Source organism: Brassica rapa, chromosome A07 (assembly GCF_000309985.2).
Source record: "Brassica rapa cultivar Chiifu-401-42 chromosome A07, CAAS_Brap_v3.01, whole genome shotgun sequence".
NCBI lineage: Eukaryota > Viridiplantae > Streptophyta > Magnoliopsida > Brassicales > Brassicaceae > Brassica > Brassica rapa.
The window spans coordinates 20,388,756-20,415,517 of record NC_024801.2 but is presented as its reverse complement, the minus strand read 5'-3'; the positions used below and the strand labels follow the sequence as shown (position 1 = coordinate 20,415,517).

The following is a 26,762-nucleotide window of genomic DNA, read 5'->3' as shown; positions in this document are numbered from 1 at the left end:
TTATTATTCTAATTAATATTTGGTATCATAAATTTGTATAATACCAACTGATATATTTCCGCCATCAATTTTTTAGCGACCGTCTTGTCCACCTGGTATTAATGTTTCAAGGCCTCCAATCCAAACATCAGCCTAAAACTTGTCCTTAAAAATCAATTAAGAAGTAAACTGTTATGCCTTTCGGAATAAAGATTCTCAAAATATCAGTTCTCATGATGACTAACCAAGTCAAGAAGTAAACTGTTATGTATTCGTATAGCTTCATGTTTTTCCATAAGCCTAAATTTTTAGTAGAGAAGCAGATTCAATACACAGGTTATCTAGGGACAAGTTTATCAAACAGTGATGGAAAGAAGAAAATAATTGATAACAATTAAATGATTGCTACTTGTTTCTAGTAGTATAGTATTTCTTTCTTACAGAATATAATATTTTATTTAAATTAACTGATCTATAGTTTAGTATTGAAATCTATTGAATAAAACTTACTAAATTTTTACTAAAATTTTTCTAAAGGTTTACTAGAAATTACTAAAGTTTTACTAAATTTTTTCTTATTTTAATTTATATAATATTAAGCCTACTGTAAAAATAATTTGAAAAAAGAGATATTTATTTAAAAGATAAAATAATATTATTTTACTATGACAACACTGTCCGCATATAAAAACCAATCTGAAACAAAATGTGGTTGCTTACATCTCCATTTATGCTTCACGGTGAACCTGTCATCTCCATATATACCCACTCCTTGGTCTATTTTAGATTAATGTAGGTGGTGGAAGATTATTTTTTGGTCATTTGGTCCATATGAGATTTTAGTCCAGATCCGAACATGGAATATCAAGATCCGCTGCTGCTTGCCTGGTTCCTTTTATCTCTGATTTCAATCATAGCTGAAAGAACCCTGACAATCTGGGACATCTCTGCTTCCATCTCGCAGCATGAACCTGCCAGTTCAGCTACCTCCTGGACGCTCTGTTGTGTTTCATAGTCTTTTTCAATGTCGTTTTCAATGGACTTCCAGAAGTCGTCTTTCTTCTTCTCGAACCACATGGCAATGACATCTTCAGATCTGTCGCTGTCGGAGTTGTAAGCTTTCTTACCAGTTATAAGCTCCAACAAAATGACTCCAAAGCTGTAGACATCTGCCTTCCTCGAAAGTATTTCTCCTTCTGTAATTACAAACATTTCACCTGTTAGTTACAAAAAAAAAAATATATATATATTGCTGAATTAGATATAGATATTTACAGAGGAAATAAGAAAGACATACCGAAGTACTGGTTATCTTAATAGTTAAATATCATGATTAATATATATTATATCAAATGTTTTACATATCAAAACTTTATTTAAGAGGTTCTATAATAGATTTTATATGTATATATCTTTGTTTTAGTTATTGTATATGTATATGTTTTTCTTTCTAATATATAATTTACAAAAGCAAAATTTTAGAAATTTTAAAGAAAAATTAAGTAACTTTTAGTAAGACTTTAGTAATTTTTTAGTAAAAGTTTGAAACAAAAATATAATTCGTGACGACGACAATATAACGTACACTTACCTCTCAGTAGTAAAACATACAATACTTTGTACATATCACTTGCATTTCAAATGTGAGAGTAATAGTAAATGCAAAAACAAATACAAAAGAATGTCATTTTATTTTTAAAACAGCTGAATATTTTTCTTATTGAATACACATAGTGTCGTGCCTAGCATTTACAAATTTTTATTATAAGTTTTTTCTTAAAATATAACCAAGCATAGACGTCCTCTTAAGGGTGTTAGAAAGAGATGCTGATTATCAACCGAGCAGGGAGAAGAGGAATAACTGAACATCTCTGACACAATGTCAAAGCTAAAGATAGTTTCATCTGTCTCCCCCAACTCATAGTCAAGATACCAAAAAATATAGCCACCAACTAGAGTCCCTCTTCTCGATAATTAATCATGATCATATAAATGTTTGTCAGTGTGAAAATCAATCATTCTTGGACTAGATTTCAGTGTCAGTATTTCTGCTTGACGTTTAAATTTATTGTAGCTTCCGCGCCACAAATCATAAAATTGTATGCATGGAATAAGTAAAATATTGTAGTCTTTGATAGAGTGATCATACCAAAATCCCCAATGAGAAGAAATATAAAAGTGTTCATTTGTCAGTGTTGGTATTGTTCTTACCTCTCTCAAAGATGGGTTCCATACAACAACCATATCATCAAACACTACACAAAAGGCCCATTATATTGACCAGCTACAAAATATTGTTTATCTGAATGATCATTCAAAGTCAAATCACGGTCTTGGACTAGCATATTTGTCGTTTTGCTACTTCTGTCAACACGTTCATAAACATAGCTATTGCGAGGATTCAAGCCACTCACAAATAACATATTTGGCGCGAACGCAGTATGTTTCCTGATAAATCCCTCGTCTTGGAACAATAATCTTCATGTTTTGCAGTCTTGCAGACAAATCTAAACCGAATTATATCATTCACCGGAACTCTAATGAGTATCTCCGCAAGTAAATCAAATGGAAGTTCACTCATCTTATTCTATTGTTACTAAAAAGTTTAAAATGTTTTGAGATAACACAAATTTTAGAGGATCTCAATCTATCTTCAGCTTTATATAATTCAGTAATTTCTATGAAAGATCGTCAAAATTTCTTACAACAGCCTAAGCTGTTTTCCATTCATTTTCCTATCAATAATAAATAAGAAATCATTATCATTTGTGGCCTTGAGTACAGTCATTTTTTAGCTGGAAAAGCATTAAAGAATTTTTTTTTGAATACTTTACCAAAATAAGATATTTTCTAGATCTCTTTTTCAAAAAAAAATCTTCATGCTCTAAGTATATCCAAATACTATTCCATTTGTTTCATTTCAATTCATATGCAATGTATATACATGTGATTACTATAAATTTTAGACTTATTCTTGGGTTCACTTCCTAGAGTGAACCTCTAAGTTCACCAACCAATAGGATTTTATTATTTCAAATTCGATATATTTTATAAAAGAAAACAAAATACTATCAAGTTATATTATGTTTTAAAAATAAAAGATAAAAAGAAATAAATAAAAATAATAATAATTACGAAAAAAAATTTAACATCGTCAAAAAAAAAATAAACTCTAAATCCTAAAACCTAAACCCTTGAATAAATTATAAACCCTTGGATAAATCCTAAAGTCTTAAATCTTTACAAAAGGACCATAGAAGCCCAGGTATGAAGTTTATAAACCAGTTGAAGCCAGATAAGATGAGTTAACGCAATAAAATAAGAATAATTTTGAGAAGAGGGTCACCAAATATATATTGTGAGATTTTACATGCAAGTGTCTAGAAGTATCTAAATATTGTAAATACAGGTTTTGTAGGAACGAAAACAAAAACGTCACTACCTTAGAAGTAAAAGGAACACATGCGTTGATTTTGAAATCTGAAATTATATTCTTCAAAGGGCAAAAAGGAAACATGGATAGCAATTACAAATTAGGTTTGTTTAAAAACATGGATAGGAATTTAAAAAAAAATTTGTTTGGAAACATATATTATAGTTTAAAAGTAAGTTTGTTTGGATACATGAATTGCAGTTTAAAAAATAGGTTTGTTTAGATACATAGATTGCAATTTAAAAAATAGGTTTGTTTGAAAACATGTATAGCACTATATTAAAAAGAAAAAAAAAGTAATGAGCTTATATTTTTTTTTTAAAAAATTGAAAGTCCATTATATCATGAGAAACTATCTATCAGGTACCTATTCGGGTTGGGTTGAGGTTTGTTTGGGTTTCAGGTTTCCGGAGTCAAATATTTCAGCATCATTCTAATATTTCTAAATTTCAGTTCGGATTTTTACGGGTTCGGTTCGAGTTCGGATAATCCATTTAAATTATTTTTAAAATTCTAAAATTCATTATATTATATACTTTAAATTTCACAAAAACTATTAACAAAATAATATATTAAATATAAATTTGAATAACATATGCCAGAATACCTAAACTTAACATATAAATTAGTTTAGTTTAAATATTTAGATATAGAATAATTATTTTTAGTATTTTTGGTGTTTTAAGTATACTTTTACTATTTGATATATTTACTATTGATTATTTGTATATATTTTTAAGTATTAAACCAGCTTAAAAGTATCATATATATTCTAGATGTTTTTATATATATTAAATCTAAAAATAATTAGTATGTATAAGTATATAAATCTATTTTAGATACATGGGTGTTTTTCAAAACCAACCCATATTTTCAAGTCAAACCCAAAACCAACCCTTTTTTTTTTGTCCATACTATTCATCAATAAAATTTCCATATTATCCTTATATTTTTGAATTATTCACAAAATTGCCATTTTATTTATTTTTTTTATTAATTTCGAAATTAACAAAAAACCAAATACACCCTAACAATTTCTTCTTATTTACAAAAATGCCATCATCATCAATTTTTTCAACCACCATGAACCACCATTTTTGAGCTCTAAAACTCTAGAATTCAATTTTCAACCACTTTTTTCTCATTCTAACCCAAAAAACTACATTTCTTCTCATCTCTTCTACATTTCCATCTAAAAAACTCTCATAACTATCATTTTCATAATCATAAACTTCATATTTTCGAGTTTCTTCATTAGTGAATCGTTAAAGATGCTTTTTTTTGCTCATATTTGGAGTTTGGACGGTTGAAAAGGTTGGAAACAAGCTTTACACATGAAAAAGGTAACTATTTACATGGTTTTCGTTCTTTTTCAGATCTGTGTCGCGACGGTAGACTGTTTTGTATGTCTACGCCTCCGTAGAGACTTACGATGCAGTCTATTTGTCAACGCACGGGTTAGTTTTGCAATTGACCAGACAATTTTTTTTTCTAACGCAGACTTCCCCAGTAGTCTCCGTCTTTACCTTTGACAACAAAAATAAAATTTTCGGTAGACTTACTAAGACGTCTACCTAAAAGAGGTTAGTTTTTCATTTGACCGAACTTTTGACTTTTCAAAATAGACTTCAACGGAAGTCTACAAAATGTAGACTGCCACCGAAGTCTATAAAAGGTCAGTTTTGCATTTGACCAAAACTTTGACTTCGTGGAATAGGTTAGTTTTGTGTTTGACCAAAAAGTTTAAAAAGCAATAAAAATTTATTAAATTGTAGACTTCATATGCAGTCTTCTTATCTTAAAAAAAAATGTAGACTGCGTATAAAGTCTACTTTTTTATTTTGGTCAAATTCAAAACCAACCTGTCGGATTTGAGAGTAGACTTCACAAGAAGTCTACACACCCGTAGACGTTCATTTCAATCTACTGATTTGAAGTCAAACTTGGTCAATTGCAAAACTAACCTCTTTCAAAAAAATTCAAACATGTAGACTGCATATGAAGTCTAGTTCTGAAAGTCAAATCTTGGATGAATTCTGGTCAATTGCAAAAAGTAACATTTTTAAATTGTAGACTGAAATGAAAGTCTACATGTACAAAATCACAACTTTTATTCAACTATAGAAAGCAACCCGTAAAATGGTCAATTGCAAAAACCAACCCAAAGAGTAGACCTATTTGACAGTCTACGTCTGTAAACTGAAAAGAACGTCTACATCTTCAGAGACTGAATATTAAGTCTGCATAGAAAAATCTATAAAAATGTGAATTTGTGTATTATTCATTAAATTTTTCTAGTTTTTTTGTTTGACAGTGTGTGTTAGTTAATCCTAATGGGTTTGAGTGATTTTGAAAAGAATTGTTTTAATAATTATGAAGGTATAATTCATTTAATTTGACAATGTTGTTAGCTAATAATTGTAGACGTATTTGTAAGTCTTCGTTTATAGTTTTGCTAATAAGGTTGAACTTGTTTTAAAGCTGAAGTCGGTGACTGTGGAATATAAATTTACATTCTCAGCATATAAGACAACGAAAACTCTGTATGTGGCTAAGTATCGTGTTCAAGGATGTGGTTGGAAACTTAGAGCGAGTGTGAAGCATGGGTCAAAGATATTTTGGGTGACAAAATATTCGAAAAGGATGAAGAATCGGAAGGTTGAAGAATGTTCCTTGTGCATGATGGCTGTACACATGGTAAACTTCTTGAAATGACACAAGAAGATTATGATCTGGACAACAAAATTGAGAAGATTGTGCTAACCTATTCCTTACCAAACATCATTTAAAACAAATGACTCTGAATAGGAAAATACTCCTCTTATGCTAGTCACGAATAATCGACAAGTACGGAACTTGATCGAGTTATCTAAGACACACTTTGTACGCCTTTGTGTATCAAGCCTGCGCCAAATACACTAAATTTTTTTGGATTGACTATATTTTAGATAATAAGTGTAGACGTTTTTGTAAATCTACAAATGTAGACTGCAGTTGAAGTCTACGTCGTAAATTCTATTAAAAGTGTATTTGTGTATTATTCATCATATTTTTTCATGATTTAATTATTTTACAGTGTATGTTAGTAAAATTTTAATGGTCTTGGATGAATTTCACAATTTAATGTGTTATAATTATACACTTGATACTTATTGCAAATTGTTTTGATTAGTGTTATTCTTGAAAAATTTTGGGAAAATTTTGTATAGATTTTCTTCTTCTCACATGTATGTTAGTTTTTATTTTAGCTTATGGTGGTTTTACTTGTTTGGTTGGTTAGATCTTGTGAAAAATTGATATCTAACAAAAATTAATAATATCATACAAGTGAAAACAACTAAAAATGAATACAATGTTTATAGATTATGCATTAAAAAATTATTTAAAAATTAATATTTTTTATGAAAGTTATTACAAAGCAATATATTAAAAAGTATTATTGAGTATGTTTGATTTTTCATAATCTTGATGCTTCAAATAAAGTCTTGGAAAAAGTACCTGCAAAATAAGATAGAGTTATGAGAAAAACATAAGATAAAAACTGAAATCATATTTTAGTAGACCTTTTTATTAAGTCTACGTAAAGTTATTGTTTAGTAGACTTTAGTTGAAGTCTACACTAATGGAAAATTTTCATATCTAAAAGTGTGCATTTAGAAAATTTGAAAATACTTTGTTCTGGAAAATATTTCAAAAATAGTTTTTTGTCATCCTTGTAACAAAGCAAAAAGATAATGTATGAATCTATAAATTTAGTTCATTATAAACACAAAATATCTTATAATGAATATATGGAAAGCTTACATTTTTGGGAAGATGATTTGAAAACATTGGAAGAGAATACCTGCAAAATAAAATAAAATTATGAAAAATAAGATAAAAATTAAAATCATATTTGAGTAACTTCTAATGAAATATGCTTAAAAGTCAAGGCTAGTAGACTTCGTTTGAAGTCTACCAGCCGTAAGTTTTAAGTAGATTTCAAATGAAGTCTACTCTATAAAAAAAAATAGATCTGAAAAATAAATACACTAAAAATATGAAATAAGTTTAAATCTAAAAAACTTTTAAAAATATTATTTAGTAGACAAAATAGTTATAAATTAAAGACATATTAATATGAATTTTAATATGTAACTTTATTTGAATATAAATACTAGAACACATATTTTAAATCTATAGATGTAAACCTTACATTTCTAGGAGGAGAAGAGAACAACTATGGAAGAAAATACCTGCAAAATAAGATAAAAATATTAAAAAACATAGAAAAAAAATTAAAGTCATATTTTTGTAGACTTCCAATGAAGTATGCTTAAACTTTGTGGTTTAGTAAACTTCATATGAAGTCTGCAAGCTTTAGTAAACTTCTTTAGAAGTCTACACTGTCTGATAATTTTCAGATCTGAAAAAATCTATATATTTTGAAATGTGAAAATAATTTTAAATCTGAAAATAATTTTCATAATAGAATTTATAAGGTAAACTAGTAGCAAATTAATGTAGAGAGCTTGATCTATAAATTTATTTGAATATAAACATATAAATACATATTTAAAATCTATTAATCTAAAACTTACATTTTTAGAGGAGATGATGAAATCCATGAGTGATAATACCTACCAAAAAAGATAATATTGTGAGAAATAAACATAAAAATACACATTTAAAATCTATAGATCTAAAACTTACATTTTTTAAAGGAGAAGATGAAAACCATGAATCATAATATCTAAAATGACAAGATAATATTGTGAGAAAGACTTGAGAAAATTTTAGAGAGAAAGAAGATAATGAGAGAGATTTGGAAACAATTGAGAGAATTTTAGAGAGAAGAGAGAAAGTTTTAGAGAGAAGGGAGAGAGTTTTAAAACTTGTGCAGCCACTTTAGAGAGAGATTGTATAAATTTTGTTTATATAGGGAGACACAAATGTAACTAGGTTAAAATTTACGATACTGTAGACTTCGTTTGAAGTCTACTAAAATTAAAATTTTGGAGTAGATCTTACTATAACATAGTAGTCCTTTTTGGAAGTCTACTATAATAATTTAATTATTGTTATTTATTCTTTATTATTTTAGTAATTTTAATATATGATTTATTAAATTTATTTCTTTATTTTTTAATAGTTATAGTATATGATTTCACTTTTTTATTCGTAAGGAACTTAACTTAGTTTAAATATAATAATTTTTTGTAAAACAAATTGAAAAATATAGACTGAAAAAGACGTCTTCAGATAAATAGACTTTATTGTAGGTCTACGAAACCCTAAACCACAAATCTCAAACCCTAAATGTTTTGCTTGATAATCAAAAGTCTCATTTATACAAAATATAAACTACTAAAAATTAGTATGCAGATTTAAGTTAATAAAACAAAAAAAAAACAAAATCTAAAATCTAACCCTATGAAATCAACTACTAAAAGACATAACATGTTAGAACCTTTTGTTTCTAAACTATGAACATAGTCTAACACATGATAACTAAATTAGTATATATTCTTCAAAATTGTTCGATTATATGAAATTTTAATTTATTTACTTCATATTATCCATTATATTGATGATTAGTTAAAAATATCACAATAATTATTTTTATACATTTTCAAAATTAAATTATTAGATCAAATTAGAGTGTAGACTACAAAACAAGTCTATAAAGTAGACTTCGTAGGAAGTCTATATATATGTAGACTTCTTTTATTACATGTAGACTTGCAAAGGATAGAAACGTAAAATACATTTCTGTTTTTTGTTTGGTCATAAGGGTTAAATAGTACTTTCATTACTCCTTTAGGTTGGTTTTGCATTTGACTGAAAGTGGGGTATACTTTTACATTTGACTTGAATATTTGGGTTAGTTTTAGCAAATGTCCCTAGATACATTCGGATACCCGAAATACTTTGGTTTGGATTGAATTCGGTTTCGGTTTTCCAAAAACCAAAATTTTGAATAACTCAAATATTTAATTAATTTCGGTTCAGGTTTAGTACTACTTTTTCGGATATTTAATCAATCTTCCAACCCGTTAAAGAGAAGGTCTTCCCAAGAGAGTTCATCGTCACGGTCCTCTCGAAGTCAATCTTATCATACACTTCATCAGAGAACACAGTGAAAGACATGTATCAAAGAATATTAGAGGTGGAGCTCAGCTTGAGAAAAGCTTCAAAATGGCGTACACGATTAGGTGCGATAAATCCTTGCATAAAAAAGGCATGTGGATGTTTTAATTGATAGGATTATAAGTCGCTTGTTAAAAATTAGGGTTTGGCAAACCTTGGTGGGAAGGTGTAGAGGTGGAGAGATGGCTGGAGTTTAATAGCGTTACCGAAACGTTCCAACACCGGCTCGACAAAATAAGAGAATGGAGAAGACGTCGTCTTTGTAAGGAGAGTTGGGCCTTAAGTGGCCTATGAAGATAATTACAGAGTGTGGGTTATAGTTCTTAACTTTGCAATGCTTTTAATTTTAGTGTGCTTAATTTGTTGGTTTGTTTTTGCGCGAAAGTATGGTATTGAGCAGATGACGTGTCGTGATTCACCCCTATGTTCCCGCGTGGCACAAGGAGAAGTGACTTGAGCCTATTTTATTGTTATAGAATAGAATAGAATCCACAAAATCATTTCCTGCCAACTTTTAAACTTTTAAATTTGGGAATTACTTTTTCTGAGAATATAATTAATGCAAGTTTTACACATATTATTGCAATTGGATTCTGAAGATATATGTAAATATATTCTTTCTTTGTTAATGAATTAAATTAGTAATGGATATTCAATTCTACTCTACAGAGAATATTATGTAATTAGTGCAAAGATTTACACACATTTTTGCAATAGGAAAGATATCTTTGTTAAGAAACTAATTAGTAACGTATCTACCAATTCACTCAATTTTTAAGGGAGGGATGGTCATCTATCTTATTAAAACTTAAGTACAAAATGAGATTGTTTGGCAATATGGATAGTAGTTAAAAAATAGTACTGTTTGGAAACATGGATAGTAGTAAGTTAGAAAAAAAATAATGGGCTTATGCTACTAAAAAAATTAAAAGTCCATTACATTATATTAAAAAGTAATGGGTGTATGTTATTTTATATATATATATATATATATATATTTAAATCAAAATAATAATTTAAAATTAATTTATATCAAAAATTCATTCAAAAATTTATATATATATATATATTCAAATTTTGATTTTTACTAACATATTTTCCAATAACTATTATAAAAATGTTTTCAATATATATAATAAAAATACAATACAAAGCCCAATTTCAAACACCAACTTAAATTATGCTTTTTATATTTCACATTAAATTTTAAAATATAATATATCTATCTTATTAAAATTCAAGTACAAAATGAGATTGTTTAGCAATATGGATAGTAGTTAAAAAATAATACTGTTTGAAACATGAATAGTAGTAAGTTACAAAAAAAATAAAGGGCTTATGCTACTAGAAAAATTGAAAGTCCATTATATTATATTAAAAAGTATTGGATCTATGTTGATATATATATTCAAATTAAAATAATAATTTACAATTGATTTATATAAAAAATTCATTCAAAAATATACATATATTCAAAATTTGATTTTTACTAACATATTTTCCAGTAACTATTATAAAAATATTTTCAATATATATAATAAAAATACAATACAAAACCCAATTTCAAACACCAACTTAAATTATGGTTTTTATATTTCACATTAAATTTTAAAATATAATATATGTGATTATTTATATGATTGTACATATAAAATATTATTAATTATAAGAAAACTTATTTGATGGTACATATAAAATACGATTAATTATATGATAACACATATTTTGTAACCTATGATAACACATATATGGATATATATATATATATATATATATAATAGTAATTATGGGTGGGTGTATATATATAATAGTGATTATGGGTGGGCGTTCGGGTTCGTTTTTGGGTCTTTTTGGGATTTCGTGTTCAGTTCAGATCTTTGAGGATTTGGTTCTGATTTGGATAACCAATTTAAATAGGTTTGGTTTAAATATTTGGATAGAGAATTAATAATTATTTAAGTATTTTTAGAGTTTTGAGTATTTTTAACTATTTAAGATATTTACGTTTAATTATTTGTATATATTTTCAAGCATTTATGCGAACATAAAAGTATCATATATATTCTGGATGTTTTTATATATATTAAAAATAATTCAGTTCAGATCGGATTAGGTTTCAATTCTTCAAATACCAAAATTTTGAATAATTCAGATATTTAATCAATTCTGGTTCGGATTTAGTACTACTTATTTAGGTTGGGATCGGTTCGATTCTTCGAATTCGAGTTTTTTGCCCAACTCTAAATAGTGACATAAAAAACAAATAGCATCATATTTTTTTTTAAAATACACCCGCACGGACGTGCGGGTCAAAATCTAGTACTAGTTTGATCTTAAACCCAAAAAAAATAACATCTTCACAAAAGAAAAGAGATACAAAGAAAACAATGTCAGCACAGAAGATTCAACTTGCTTCTTTAATCCTAGCTTTTTTTCTTCTATTTTCTCAGTCAACTGGTAATATATATTTTCTTACTCTTAACTCTTCATAATTGAATAATAAGAAAATGAACTAATTCAGATTGTTTATTTTAAAACAAACTTTTCAGCTACATGTCACTATAGATTCCCACCCTCAGGCCGCCCTTGTACGAAAAATGCCGACTGCAAGAACGTGTGCACACAGCCTGAAGAAGATCGAACTTTTCTATTGTGCCTTACGGGTATCCCACTGTTAGGCAGATGTTGTTGTTTAGCACCATAGTCTTGTTCAACATAATACATCGTTATATTTCTCATTACCTATCATAAGATTTAAAATCAATAAAAAAATTATGTTTGCATAAGGCATCTACAATGCGTCAGTCAGGTCAGCTTCTGAAATTAGGTTGTTTATCTGATGTTCATGTCAAGAACTTGTGGAGCTTCTAAAAAAATATTCACACCTAGTCTTTATCAATGTGGAACTATTTTTCGTATGTAGTAGTAGCAGTAATAAACGTACAGAATACCTCTTCGGAATTGCTCTGAAACCAAAATTGTAATTGCATAATCACCAGCACTTGTGATGTGTCAATTGCTCTAGTGAATCAGGGTTAACTTTTAAACTCCTCTGCTACATTAACAATTAAAGGTAACTTGTACATGAGAATATATACCGACGAGATATAACTAAGAGAACTTGTACAAATGTTCAAAGGTAACTTATATAAATGTTCGAATATATACCGATTGTTCATGTGACTTAGCCCATCATTTCAAGCGTTTTTTTTTTTTTGTCTTTTGTCCCTCTGTAACCATTTCACTTTGTTTTTTTACTTGTAACAACTGCTTGTCCTAACATTACACAGCCTCTTTGTAATGTCGAACCTGAAGCAATTATTGAAATATGCTTCTCTAGTTCTTCAAATAGCTTGATATCATATGATCTCTCTAGTACATGAGAGCTAAAACAACCAAAGGTTTTGACAGTTTCAGTAGCACACACTCTTCCAGAGAAGAGTAATCTCTTGTGGAGTGAGTGACAGCAATTCTCCTGCTTTTTAACACTCTACAGAACCACAAGACTCTCCTTTTTCAGAATGCTTCAGTCAGACCATTGGAATCTGAGAGATCAAAGAGACAAGTCAACCATTAAAACAGAACCATCCTGTTCCAGATTGTGATTGCAAACGATCCTCTGATTCATTTTTCTGCATCAGTTCTGTCTCTATTCTTACATAATAACCCTTCTGCTTGAACAGTTTGTCACTCCTGCTTCTGCATCTTGGTTCATAATGTGATAGACTTGCTGAACCAATTCTGTCTCATGAAAACAGATCATTCTCTTCAGCTAAAATGAGTTTTTTTTTTTATTTCTTGGCTCAACTCTGTTTTTAAGCTTTGTATCTCCAATATTTTTGACCATTACATCATACAGTTCCTATGAAGAAAGTTTCCTTCTGAATTCACTACTAAGTCATCCTACTTTTCCATATGTACTCTTGTCGCAATGTATTTGGCTAAATAGATTCCGTTGGCAAGCAATAAGCCCTAGCCGCCTACCAGATTCTGCACCTTTGATGGTATCGTCTTATTACTGCCAATGCAATAAGGAACAGTGAGGTTCATATCCACCCTTCCGATGTACAAGTTTGTTTGGTGCAACAGATTAATTTGGACAAGGATCGTGAATTGACCAAAACTTGTAATTAATGTTATGCTTGTTTACTAAGTAATGAATAGAATGGTTTAATTTTGGTATTATATCCCATAAAATCATCTCCTACCGATTATTAGTTTGATTTTTCTTTGTTTGACCAGAACTCTTAAGTTTAGAATTTGTTTTTGCTGAGAATTTAATTAATGCAATTCAATTGGATTCTGAAGATATATGTCAATATACTATTTCTTTGTTAATAAATTATATTAGGAATGGATATTCAATTCTACTCTGCAGAGAATATTATATAATTAATGCAAGATCTACACATAATTAATGTTGTAGAACACTGGATTCTGAAACAATATATCTTTGTTAACAAACTAATTAGTAACGTATATACAAATATAAGCAAATATTTAAAGGGGGATGGTCATTTGATCTTAAACCCAAAAAAAACATCTTCACAAAAGAAAAGAGATACAAAGAAAGCAATGTCAGCACAGAAGATTCAACTTGCTTCTTTGATCCTAACTTTTTTTCTTCTGTTTTCTCAAACAACTAGTAATATTATCTTACTCTAATTCTTCATAGTTGAATGATATAAGAAAGTGAGCTGGTTTATTTTCAAATGAACTTTTCAGGTAGATGTAACTATAGAAGGCCACACTCAGGCCCTTGTAAGAAGGGTGACGACTGCAAGAACGTGTGCATACTGCCTTCAGAAGATCCAACTTTTCTAGCATGTCTTACTGGTCCCCCATTGTTTGGCATATGTTGTTGTTTAGTAAAACAAAAATAGTCTTGTCATTACCTATCATAAGATTTAATATCAATAAAAGTTGTGTTTGCATCGTTTTTAAATTTTTCTCTAGAGGGTTAGTTACCAACTAATTATCACCATAGTGTCTGAATATGATTGCTTTCTCTCCTGATCTTGAGATCAGGTCAAGAGAAGGTTGTTACACACTTCAAGAAGAGTTTAAAATACACGTTTGCTCATAAACAACTTAGCAGACCAATCTACCTTATTGCATGAGTTCTTCATTTATCAAAGTTTTTTGTACTTTTCTCCTTAGGTTTAACAGCTTAGCAGACCAATCTACCTTATTGCATGATTTCTATATATCACAGAGTTATGAAAAAAACAAAAATGTTGTCTCTCTATTAAAGTTTTTTTTTGTGAAAATACTTCTATCTTGTGCAGCAGTGAATACTGAGATCAGACTCTGCCTTGGAGTTTATCGTTATTAACAAGAGGAAGCAACTCCATCTTGTTTCTTGGTGTACATTCATTTCTAGGAGCATAATACTCTGAAATCCTGGTGTAATCACAAAGATTGACTTTGTCATGTTTGTTTTGTTTTTAGTGTTTATAGAAAAAGATGATGTCAGGGGCAACTGATGAAACAAAGACAAGCTGAAAATAAAACTGAAGATGTCACTAAACCATGCAGTTATTTGCATTTCAGTCACAAGATTCATACTCACATTTTTCATTGGTTTTCTTTCAAGCTCCTTCTAACTTGCTCATTCCTTTTGTGTCGATCTCATAGGTGCTTGATGAGTTTAGTGTTTGTGTTGCATTTCAGGTTTGTTTGACCTTTTTTGTTTGTTAATGTCATCTTTACAAGTCATTTTCAAGTGTCAACAATGTTTACCATAAATCTGATTTTGAACGGCTTTCACAGCTGCAACTCTAGCAGCTGTCGAGAGCTTTGTTAGCCGCAGCTACAGCCCGTACCACCTGCTCATCGACCCGTCTCTGATCCACACCTTTTCTCGCCATCTCTTGAGCACTCTGCAATTACCCACGATAAATGGTTTTAAGTATAACAATGAGTAACTTCCTAAAGTCTCCGCCTTTACATCCAAAACGAATGCTTTCTGGTATTATATATACATACCTGAACCGCTTTACGAAGCAGACCCGTTTCTGGAGAAAGCCGGTTATAAATCCATACGTGCCATAGCGTTGCTTACGACCTTCGTGCCAAGCTCCTTCGTAATAGTGACCATTAGGGAAATGGCAAACACCAAACCCATGAATCTTGTCTCTAAAGTACTCTCCTGCGTGCTTATCTCCATTTCTTCAACAAGAAACAACCATAGCTCAGACATTATCAAACAAAAAATCTTCCGATGAATGTAACGAAAAAAATGCTCTTTTTATTACCGGAAGTGGTAAGAACCAAGTCCATGTTTGAGACCAAACTTGAATTTTCTGACATAAGAGCTTCCGTCAGCGCATGTCTGAACACCAAAGCCATGGCTTTGACCGTTAAACCATTCACCGGAGTAAGAATCTCCGGTGTAGAACCAGTAAACTCAGTAACCATGTCTAAGTCCTTGCTTGTACTGTCCTTTATACTTACTTCCTTTAGACCAAGACTCGATTCCATAGCCGTCGTATCTTCGATTGATCCAATTTCATTCGTATCTTAATAATAGTAAAAAAAAAATAGTTACGTAAATAGTCCAACCTTAATTCATTTAATTTAAATCATTTACTACTTGATGACTTAAAAGTTAAAACATTAATTTCGGTAAATAATGGCATTACGAACTACTTATAAGTTATAACTTGTACCAGTTCTTAATGACTTCAAAAGGAAGAAAACTACCTTAAGCTAATGACATGGGTTAAGTAAACAATGGAAAGATACTCCGACCCAAAAATACAACAATTACAGTCTTTCAGAGAATATCCAACCTTAATTTATTTAATTTAAATCATTTACTACTTACCAAGATCCTAATTAAACTAAACAAACAAAATACATAATACTAACTCATATAAGAAAGTGAACTTACTTTATTAGCTTGCTTTGAAAACAAAGTCTCATTTCAAATAGAACCGAAGAAGAACAACAACAATAGCATAACAATAAGGTCTTTTACAAATGATTCAAAGCTTCAGACCACTCTCTTAAGCTTCAGCTTCATCCTCTCAATTGCACTACGCAGAGTCTCCTCATCTTTACAGAACGCAAACCTCACCAAGTTCTTCCCATCTTCCGGATTCAAATAAAACACACTCGTAGGGATCGCAACCACCCCAACTTCCTTGATAAGATACTCACAGAAGGCCACATCATCCCCAAACCCAAACGGCGTGTGATCAACCACCACAAAGTAAGTCCCACTCGACGGGAACACTTCAAACCCAACCTCCTTCAAACCCTTGACAAGAATCTCCTTCTTCTCGCTGTAGTCTCTCTTCAGCTCCGTGTAGTAAGACTCCGGCGCCTCGAGAGCCGCAACAGCCGCTGCTTGCATTGGCGTCGAGGTAGCGAACGTGAGGTAAGAGTGCGCTTGACGTATCCCCCAAGTCAGATGAGGCGGCGCAACGGCCCAACCTATCTTCCACCCGGTTAAGGAAAAAGTCTTTCCAAGAGAGTTCATCGTCACGGTCCTCTCGTACATACCGGGGAGAGAAGCTATGCATATGTGATCCATCTCAAAGTCAAGCTTATCATACACTTCATCAGAGAACACAATGACATCGTTCTCAATACATAGAGATGCGATGGCTTCAAGCTCTTCTCTAGTGAACATCTTCCCCGTGGGGTTGTGAGGAGTGTTCATGAGTATAGCTCTCGTCTCGCTCGTCACAGCAGCTTTCAGCTCATCCAAAGGGATATCAAATCCAGGCGGGCGCAAAGTGATGCATTTCACTTTAGCACCCGCCATAGAGAGCGTGGCCTCGTAGGAATCATAGAAAGGCGCAAAGAGGATGACTTCGTCTCCAGGGTTGATTAGACCCAGCATAGCCGCAGCTATGGCTTCCGTGCAGCCGCATGTGACTGTGACTTCTCTCTCAGGGTCAATAACAAGACCCGTGTCTCGATGAAACCGTGAAGCTACAGCGGAGTTGAGCTCGGGAGCGCCGAAGGCACGTGCGTACTGGTTTTTACCGTCTTTGATGGCTTGGATGGCGGCTTCTTTGACGAACTCAGGGCCGTCGAAGTTGGGGAAGCCTTGGCCTAGGTTGATTGCTCCGTGCTTGTTGCCCAATATGCTCATCTGAGTGAAGATTGTAGTCTTGAACTTCTCTAAGCGTTGCGCCACCTAAGGAAACAAGGTCACAGTCTTTAGTTTTACAATAAACTTTGATAAAGTATAAAGCTTTAATGCATAGAAGAAGAGGTTAAAAAAAAAAAAAAAAGCTTAAAGATGAAAACTTTGGTTGATTGATGATATGGGTATTATTAGTGTAAGCTGTAAAAAGGCAGGACCGTGGGACCGTTACCGCATGAACAAAGTGGAAATCCAAATCGGACACAAAGGAAAGAGACCAAAATATCATAAAAAGGACAGAACAGCAGTTAACTATGTTGCAAAAGCGTATACGAATTGAAACAAATCAAATCTCTGTAAATTCCAAAACACAAGAATCAAAAAGTTTGTCCTTTTTAATCGTTTGATTATTTACTCAGCAAGAAGAGATCAATTAAGAAAAAAAAAAAAAGACAAAAGATCAAATAGACAGAACAGCAGCTTCCAGTGTTGCAAAAGCAAAAATTAAAATCTAATTAAATTCCAAAACACGAGAATCAAAAAGCTTGACTCTTTCCTCGTTTGATTATATACTCCACGAAAATTGGAGAGAAAGGATTCACCTGGACGGGTCTCTGAGTCTGCAGAGTCGACTCATTCTGGGTGGAGATGGTGGACATGGTAGCTTTGGTTTGAGAGCGGATCGAGGTGAGTGGTTTCAGGGAGGTTCGTGGGGAATAAGAAGAGAAAGGGATAAGAGAGGATCTGATGAAGCTTAGTTGTCTGAGCATCACATTCACACTATGTTGTTGTGTGTCCAGGTTCATTGACTTTTCATTACTCGAAACTGCGTTTATCATGCTTTAGGGTTTCTTAATTCTTTTATTCGCCTCCAACTTGTCGATTTTTCCGAACTCTCCCAAGTTGTAACGTTGGTGGGCTTTTTCTTCGTGGGCCTAGCCGCCTTGTTTATGGCATGTTATATTGCCAACGCCCACCAAAGCTGGCTTCGACTCCACTTGATATAAGCCTTTTTGTGTCGCCAAGTTTGACAAAGTTGTATAGCTTGAATTGATTAATGTTTGATTTTTGTATATATTTTTCTTTGTGTTTAATTAAAAGAAGCTAGAGTTTGCTAATGTTTTACAACTTAGTAACTATCTCTAGTGGTAACACACATGATGTGATGTTTGAAACCATTAAGTTCCCACTTGTCCTAAGCCCAAAAGAAAATAGCACCACTGAAGAGGAAGTGTGACTTACTCTGACGAGTCCAACACAGAAGAAGATAAATAATCAAATACGAAGTTAAGATGGCTAGCTATTTATTTGCTAACAAACATAATATTGTTAAGCTCAAGAGTCTCCTCAAATTAGTAGCAACCTTACATAGTTCCATTACAAACATGATAGCTTTCTTTTTTACCAGCTAAGTAAAACGTTAAAGTTTTATAGTTTATTAAGTGAAATTAAGTTATACGTCGTACATAAGATATTCAATACAATAAATCGAAATACTAAATAGATAAAAGTTACACTGTAAATTTACTAATTTTCATATGTAAATGCATGGCCACAACGATCAAGCTCTATGCATATTTTTCAACGTTTGCTAGATACCACCACACATACATATATCGTAGTTCGCCTGTGTTTAATAACCATGGCACTTTACGCCCTTAAATGAGCAAATACAATTTATCATATCCGTACATTTGATTGGACACTGAATATCCCATTGCTTTTAGAATAGATGCATTTATTTACGCAAACTTCCTTGCATGCTTCTAGAGTAATTTTTGGATGTCTCATACAAAAGTTTGGGATGCATTGCCTTACTCCCTTGTTCAATACGAAAAACACAACCATGAAGGCATGAACATAGCAAGTTTACAAAAAAAAAGGCATGAACATAGCAACAATCACAGGCCGTTGCATATTTTCTTCCACATTTGAGATATATGATGTGGTAACTGCAATTGATCTTACGAGTATATATATATATATGTTGTGATATTGAAAGCTTAAGCCCGTTAACATAAATTTAGAATTTAATATTGAATGAAATAGGGCCCTAATTATTGCATGCTTTATTTTTAAGGGAAACCCATCAACATTTTTTATGGTCAACTATGTATCTTTTATTATGTGTGTATTGAACTATATGAAATGAAAGATCATATTTTTAAACTATTGTTTTCTAAGTTGTGAACATTTACATTCTGAAGTTTATTGGAACCATCTATTTTTAGGATATGAAAAAAAAAATTAAATCGATTGTCAAAATGTGGAAGACATATATGATCATATGATAGAGATTGGCCACTACAAGCAGACGCAACATTTGGAAGTGTGGATGATGAGTATCAATCAATTCGGGACAAATGTGTATCAAACAAGACTTACAAAAGAAAATGCACATAATGAACATATATATATATATATATCAAAGCATAAGTATACAAGAAGTCATATATGATTATGAGAAACCCTCCAACGCATAAGCTTACAAACCTGTCATGTAAATACCCATCTCTTGTCTTCTTTTTTTGGGTGAAACCTACTTTAATATGAATTTTTAATGATTTCCTTTGTAACTGGGATATAGCACTATATGCTGAAGTTCAAACATAGCCCATGAGTCATGTGAAAAAAACTGTATATTCTTGTCAGTTCTACAATGACCAAGGACAAAAAAAATACTCAAAAGAAGTTCTGTAGTGGGCGAACGATTAATCTAATGCCGCAATTGAATTATTCAAGTTTGAACATTAATGCACCACTATCACCACTGTTAGTTTAAAGTAGAGTGTTCTGGTTCGGGTAACACAAATGCAATTAGTCTAGAAGTGCACCACATTTGGGTACACCTTTGTTTATAGACTTAGTCGTCAACTCGTCATACACCTAATCCGAAGTTGGCATGTGATGTGTAGCTTTTTCTCTGAAGTTTAGGGTATGCAAAAATAAATAAAAAGGTGAAGCTATCGAAGATGATTTTTTTCCGCCATGGCCACACGCACGTGCGAGCTTATCCACACGCTTTGCTCATTGCATAGAATTCAGTAGGTGTTCACTATTTTCTTTTTTCGCAATCGTACGCGAAGGCTGAGCATAACGTGAGAACGTGTTCTATCTTGAATTTTTGTGTCTTGTCGTATTCTCGTAACTTTTCTAGAAATTTGATCAAAAACTCTTTTTCCATTTGTAAATAAAAATTTGTTGTCTACTTCTGATTTAAAGTTTGTTCTTGTCGGATATTTTGTTTTTAACAAGTTACTTATTCTTACTTGCTCTTAAATCTTAACCTATTTGAATTCTTGATTGTATTATCACAATCCTGATTTTGGAATTTCCTGGTGGCAAAACAAACCATAAACCATGTGTACTTAGTTATTTGTGTGTTGATAACAAAGGAAAAAATATCATTAACAAAAAACTTCAATTTATATTCATAGAAAAGGATATTTACAATAAAGTAATGTTGGATCTGTTCGTACCCGCATAGTTTTCCAAAATTATTTTCATTATAGATTTTCACATCGTAGTTTTCACATCTACAGCATTGCGGTCATACAAAATGTATTAAGAAAAATATCAATTGAACAAAGTTTAAATATTTTATGTTTTACACAGTAAATCCAAAGTGAACAGTATATATATATAGATATATTTGTTGGTTTATGACGTTTTAATGAAATCACATACAAAAAATATTTTAAAATAATAATACCTACGGAAAATCTCAAAACAAGATAACTCTATTTTCTCTAAACTTTGCCAAATTTCGTCATTTTCCTTGTTAACTTCTTCTTTTGTAATATATCACTGACTCACTGGCTGCAACACAAGAAAATTAGGTTAAATACATATTCAGGGATAGATTGTGATCACATCTTTTGTATCATTTCATTTTTTTTGTAACTTGGCTTGTATCATTTCATATTTGCCACATTGTTTTTGTAATCGTTAATATTTTGTCTATTTCTTTAGCAGCTAGAGAAATTGGCAGAATGGTGACCCGACTACCCATGATATTGATTGGAGTACGTATGCAAGTTAGAAAGCTAGTCAAAAAGCAGCATATTAGATATGGAATCTATAAAAAAGCGTTTATAGTGTTTGATAAAAATAACTTTTGAAACTTCAAATCTTAGAAGAAAAAAATTTAAAATTTTATTAACAAGAAATATCACCGGAAAGAAACATATTACCAAAAATTGACTCCAACAGGGACACTAGACAAGTAGATAGACATAAGCATGATGAAAAAAAGTTGCTTATTCTGAATTTTCTCGAAACTTTATTTATAATATGTGTTGATTGAAAATTTGTAGTTTCTTTTTTTGGATAGTAACTGGTAAGAAAGAGTGGTTAGTCAAATGTCTCCATCTCGCAAAATCAACACAAATGTCAGGACCAGATAGTGAGCTTGTTCCTACTTAATTATAGCGAGCTGAAATGATAGATCGTTAGGTTTATTTTTCTTTATCGTTCTTTTGGTTGTTGTGGAACTTATACCTCAACTACACCCAAATGAACGAGTTGATACTTGATATCATGAACCCTAACAAGAGCAATAATGTATTATTCGGTTGATTTATTTCAGTTTTTGATGCTAGTTGAGTCTAAACAACAATTTAATCGGTTGGTGATATGAGAATCTGACCGGATTGTAAAGGCCAACTAATAATTGTAAAAGGCTGCCTGTCCTAAGTACTAACTCCTTTCACACTGAGTCACTGACACAAGCTGCCATAGCCTTTTTGCCTCCTTTTTATTTTATTCTTTTTATAAGTCAGAAATTGTTCATTTTTTTTCCGAAAATTCGCCTTTCATTTCGTTTTCATTATGATGTGATTTGCTTATTTTCCCTAAGATAAACTATTGCATTGTTTTGAAGAAACTCTCTAATTCACCTAGATAAAATTACTATTAATTGGCTTACATGGGGGACAAATGTGCCACTCCCCAGGTCTAATCAGATGTCCCTCCCTTTTTTTTTACTGTATTTCCCTTCTTTTTTTAACTGCTAAGAATCTAAATTTTTAAAATATATATAATTTTAAACAAAATATAGAATTAAAAATATTTATGTGAATATTTTTTTGATTTTAGCACAAACTAAAGTTATTTGAAATATTTTAAAAACAAACATTATACAAAATTAAATCAATACTAATTTTAAAATATGGAACCGAACTTCTATATTATACAAATTACTAGATGCTTTCATGCACCAATAAAATTTTAAATTTAAATTATCTATAAAAAATATTATTATTTAGATTTTATTATTTTCTTGCCAATATTTTAATATAAATTTTGATTTAATTAAATATAAATTAAGATAAAATACATACTTTTTATTTAATTTATATTTAAAATTATAATCTTAGATAAATTTTTATCTATTTCTTTTAGATAAAAATATATTAAATTAACTTGTATAAAATTAATATAAAATTTGTATGATTATCAAAAAGTAAAACTAAACAGTATTTCTAAATTTTTCTAAGAAAATATAAAACTAATAATATTACAATTAAAATTTTAGAATTTTTTTAAATTGTAAAAAATATTGAAAATACTTTTTAGTAATAAATTTTTATAATTATAAAAAATAGAAATAAATAATACTTTGAAGAGTATTATTATATTTGTATTATTATATAATTTATAGATTTATTTTAACGATGATGCATAATTTACTACCATATTTTAAAAAAATTTCCAAAAATATAATAAGAATTAAATATAATTTTTCATGTCATATTTAACCATAAAATATGTCATCATTTCTAGTATATCATGTCACATTTATTTAGTGGAATTGATTGTAGTGATAACATGCGTCAAAATCAGTTTGGATATATTGTAAATTATAGCTTATCAATTAAATCATGCAGTTCCATAACATCGTGTCATCACGCTGATTCCATAAATTGTTGTTAATTTTCATCAAAATCTTAGTGTTCATCAAAGAACAAAACAAAAGAAATTGTTCTCTTTAATTACGCAAAACAATACTAGGTTGTTAGAGGATATGTTATGGAATTTGTCTTTTTAATAGTACAAAAATAAAGAGATCACACACAAACACACGGAAAAATACACAATCTATGAAAGAACACTAATTAAAAATTGGGTTGGCCTAAGATTGGCATCACACCTTAACCAAGGAACTTTAAAAAAAAAACAATTTACCAAATGCAACTCAACATAATAAATAAACAAACCCAGAGTAAAAGATTATTGTCGTCAAACAACTACAATGGATGTGATTTTCAGTAAATTGTAATAGCATAGATATAATAATATAGTCGATCTTCAAACAAAAAAACCTTCAGATGAAACCCTCTTTCTTTCTAGAAGGTCTTGAATGTCCAATATGTAAATATCAAGGCTTGTGAGGTGGGCACTGGTAGCATTTGGTGAATAGACCAAAAGTGTTGATTTGGCGAACAAAATTGACCATACTTGCCCATCCTCCGAACCCGAATCCAACTACGAACACCCAAACCACCACGAATATGTTTATGCAATAAGTCCCCATCCATCCTCCCACCACTCGTGGAGGTCTCTCCACCGCGTTCTGTCCATGATATATCGATATTAACAATAGCTAAGTAGATGATTTAACCAAAAATCAGTATATATATTATGTTTTAAACAATTTTATATAATCAATTGACGGATTTACTAATAACCAATTGTTTTTTATAAGTTTTAACAATGTTACTATAAGAAAACAAACTATTCCTAATTATCATATCAGATGGATTTCGGGCGAATTTGATAGAGCTTATTTCACTGGGATTCTGTCGGGAATTCATTTGATTAAGTCGGGAGTTCTAACGGAATGACTATGTTTTTAGTGTGTTTCTTATGAAAAAAATAATTATAATTATAAAACAATAATACTGTATGTGAAAGTAGGGAAAAGATCTAACCTCTCTGGAAGGGGCAGGAGCAAAAGTAAGCATATGAGCCAAAGCAGGGATGATGTAGACAGTGAAGCTGACTAGGAGAGATCCGACAGCTGAATTGATTGGTCCGAAAAAAGGGAAGATAATTGCTAAGAACCATATCGGTACAACCACTGGTAACCTAGCCATGGCTCTTTTGAACATGCTCTTCGTCTCATGCACACCTATCAGTTTCTCCCACACAAAATATAACGGTGTGGACGCAAATCCAAACGTTATAAACTGATGGATAAGCATAAGTATCACCGCAGTGTCTCTAAACCCGGACTTAGGGAGAAGAGAGAGAGCATTGGAATGAGTTAACAATTGATCGCCAAACGCCCAATAAACCGCAGATGCAGAAGGTAGCGTCAGTGTTAATACGTATATAGTCGCCAGTAGATATATCGCCTTGAACTTTTGCGGTTTCCACATAGCATGCATTATCTCCCTAATTACAATGTTTTTAGTATATAGTTAATAATAGAACATGGAGCAACCTTTACTTTTATCAACTAAAAAATGCTTACACGGTGACGGCGTGACCACCGAAGGTGTAGAGAATGTTGGTCGCTCCGGTGAAGTAGAGAACCATTGTTGTTGGACCCGAGTGTTTCACATCCTCAGCCTTGTTAAATTAAAAGCTTAAATGTAAATAACATTAACCAGGACTATATATATTATACAAAGGGTCGCTTATCCAAATAAAACAAGCTATGGTATTGTTAATTAAATGACCTGGCCGTGAAGAAGAGAAGCAACGGTGAGATACCAAGAAGTGTAAGTGGTCATAGCGAGTCCAAGGAATGACCAGATTCTATAGTTATGGAACGAAGGAATAAAAACAGTTGTTGCACAACATGCCCCAAATATGTATGTCCATGTCCTCTTATCCAATTTATCATTAATATAATATATGTTGCTGCAATAAATCAATTTTATTTTCGTAAGAAAAGATTAGAGTACAAATTCGAACAGTAATAAACAAAAAGAAAAACAAATAGTAATTAACCTGGCACAAGCAATGAGTTGAATAACAGATCCAAAGAGAAGAAACGTGCAATTAAAGATCAATCCAATGTTCCTCCAATGTTTCCCCAGCAATCCATCCAACACTTCAAACCACTTTTAAGGGAATAATAAAACTAAAATTAACAAAACCAAACATTATAACTGTGATTAATTATAAAGAATGAAATAAACCTGAATAACGTGGTTACGGAAATCAAACTTCTCCCGCTCTTTACGAGTTCGATATTCAACGTAGAGAACACTAATGAGGTAAGCAGTCCAGCTTCCCATTAATCCATAAAAGAGTTGAAACAATATTCCCGACATCATCCCAAGTTGTGAGAATGAGTATGGTAATGTCAACAGTACTTGTGCTACCTAGCCATTTACATTATTGTTACAATTTTAGAGACGACGATAATTTATAAGTGGTTAATATGTAAATATGATTTGGTCTTCAAATTAATTAAGAAAAATATATGCAGTAGACTAGTAGTTATTTAGTGGAGTAATTGCTTAAGCTTCATGAATCTCAAGACCGGTAGATGATGTATGAATATATATACCTGATTTGAAGCACAGCTAAACCAAGCATCGTAAACAGAACCTCCATGCCAGAAGAAGTTAGAGAGTTTTGTTTTAGCTGAAGAATCATTATTATTAATACTTCTACTTTCTTCTTCTCTCTCCATTTCTAAGTAACTCCCTGCGATTACACTCTCTATTTTCTCTGCCGCCATGATCACTTCTTCTTCTTCTCTCAGTTTCTTAGCTTCTCTTTTCCACTCTTTATATAGAGTTTTTTTACTCTCTGTATGCTGATTTATTATGATCTTACAATTATGATATAGGAAATATTACATAAACGATTCGACAACCGACAATACTACCTGCCTTATGAAGACCTACGCCTAACTGCATCACCTGAGCCGTCCTATGAAGATCCACGTCTGGCCAGATTTACTTGCACCATGTTGAAGATCCCTTGCAAGCCTTTCCTTTGTAATCTGCATAATTGTTTAATAAACCGCTCTCTCCGGGACTTGAAACCTGGATTTCCTGTAATCTGCAATAAATTGCATAGTCTGGGATTCGAACCCCAGACCTGGGTGTAGAAGCCTTTAAACCTTAACCAATAGGCCACGGTGCTTCCACATTACTC

General features: G+C 31.3%; 3 protein-coding genes and 1 long non-coding RNA gene across 5 annotated transcripts; 1 reads left to right on the top strand and 3 right to left on the bottom strand.

Annotated features, from left to right (window-relative positions):
* Positions 1–11,871: 11,871 nt before the first annotated feature.
* LOC103830557 lies at positions 11,872–16,744 on the top strand. Its single transcript, XR_625745.3, has 4 exons — positions 11,872–11,998; positions 12,091–14,186; positions 14,267–15,383; positions 15,735–16,744. It is a non-coding gene; the product is annotated as an uncharacterized LOC103830557 (long non-coding RNA).
* Positions 15,030–16,077, bottom strand: LOC103831429. Of its 2 annotated transcripts, XM_033275187.1 has the most exons (3): positions 15,890–16,057; positions 15,799–15,838; positions 15,030–15,712 (listed from the first exon to the last, which is right to left on the bottom strand). In XM_033275187.1, the coding sequence occupies exons 1-3, from the start codon at positions 16,022–16,024 to the stop codon at positions 15,573–15,575; spliced, it is 315 nt and encodes a 104-aa protein (XP_033131078.1). In that variant the 5' UTR covers positions 16,025–16,057; the 3' UTR covers positions 15,030–15,572. The 2 variants fall into 2 exon arrangements, with proteins under 2 accessions (XP_033131078.1, XP_033131077.1); XM_033275186.1 differs by having other exon boundaries at positions 15,799–16,077.
* Positions 16,420–18,499, bottom strand: LOC103830559 (probable N-succinyldiaminopimelate aminotransferase DapC). Its single transcript, XM_009106362.3, has 2 exons — positions 18,245–18,499; positions 16,420–17,693 (listed from the first exon to the last, which is right to left on the bottom strand). Exons 1-2 carry the CDS (start codon positions 18,479–18,481, stop codon positions 16,539–16,541), a joined length of 1,392 nt encoding a protein of 463 aa, XP_009104610.1. The 5' UTR covers positions 18,482–18,499; the 3' UTR covers positions 16,420–16,538.
* Positions 18,500–23,664: 5,165 nt separating this feature from the next.
* On the bottom strand, positions 23,665–26,413 carry LOC103830556 (auxin transporter-like protein 3). The gene is made up of 7 exons (XM_009106361.3): positions 26,167–26,413; positions 25,793–25,978; positions 25,602–25,714; positions 25,328–25,511; positions 25,120–25,217; positions 24,575–25,040; positions 23,665–24,216 (listed from the first exon to the last, which is right to left on the bottom strand). Exons 1-7 carry the CDS (start codon positions 26,338–26,340, stop codon positions 24,022–24,024), a joined length of 1,416 nt encoding a protein of 471 aa, XP_009104609.2. The 5' UTR covers positions 26,341–26,413; the 3' UTR covers positions 23,665–24,021.
* Positions 26,414–26,762: the final 349 nt, after the last annotated feature.

Bases quoted from the DNA above. Each gene is read 5' to 3' on its own strand.
- LOC103831429 (XM_033275186.1), bottom strand. From the start codon at position 16,024: ATGGAATCGAGTCTTGGTCTAAAGGAAGTAAGTATAAAGGACAGTACA. The intron at 15,713-15,798 runs GTAATAAAAAGA...TTCTTGTTGAAG, and splicing joins CTTGGTTCTTACCACTTCCG to AAATGGAGATAAGCACGCAG.
- LOC103830559 (XM_009106362.3), bottom strand. From the start codon at position 18,481: ATGATAAACGCAGTTTCGAGTAATGAAAAGTCAATGAACCTGGACACA. The intron at 17,694-18,244 runs GTGAATCCTTTC...TTGTTTCCTTAG, and splicing joins AGACTCAGAGACCCGTCCAG to GTGGCGCAACGCTTAGAGAA.
- LOC103830556 (XM_009106361.3), bottom strand. From the start codon at position 26,340: ATGGCGGCAGAGAAAATAGAGAGTGTAATCGCAGGGAGTTACTTAGAA. The intron at 25,715-25,792 runs GTTTATTTCATT...TTCCCTTAAAAG, and splicing joins TCCGTAACCACGTTATTCAG to TGGTTTGAAGTGTTGGATGG. The intron at 25,512-25,601 runs GTTAATTACTAT...GATTTATTGCAG, and splicing joins CAACTCATTGCTTGTGCCAG to CAACATATATTATATTAATG.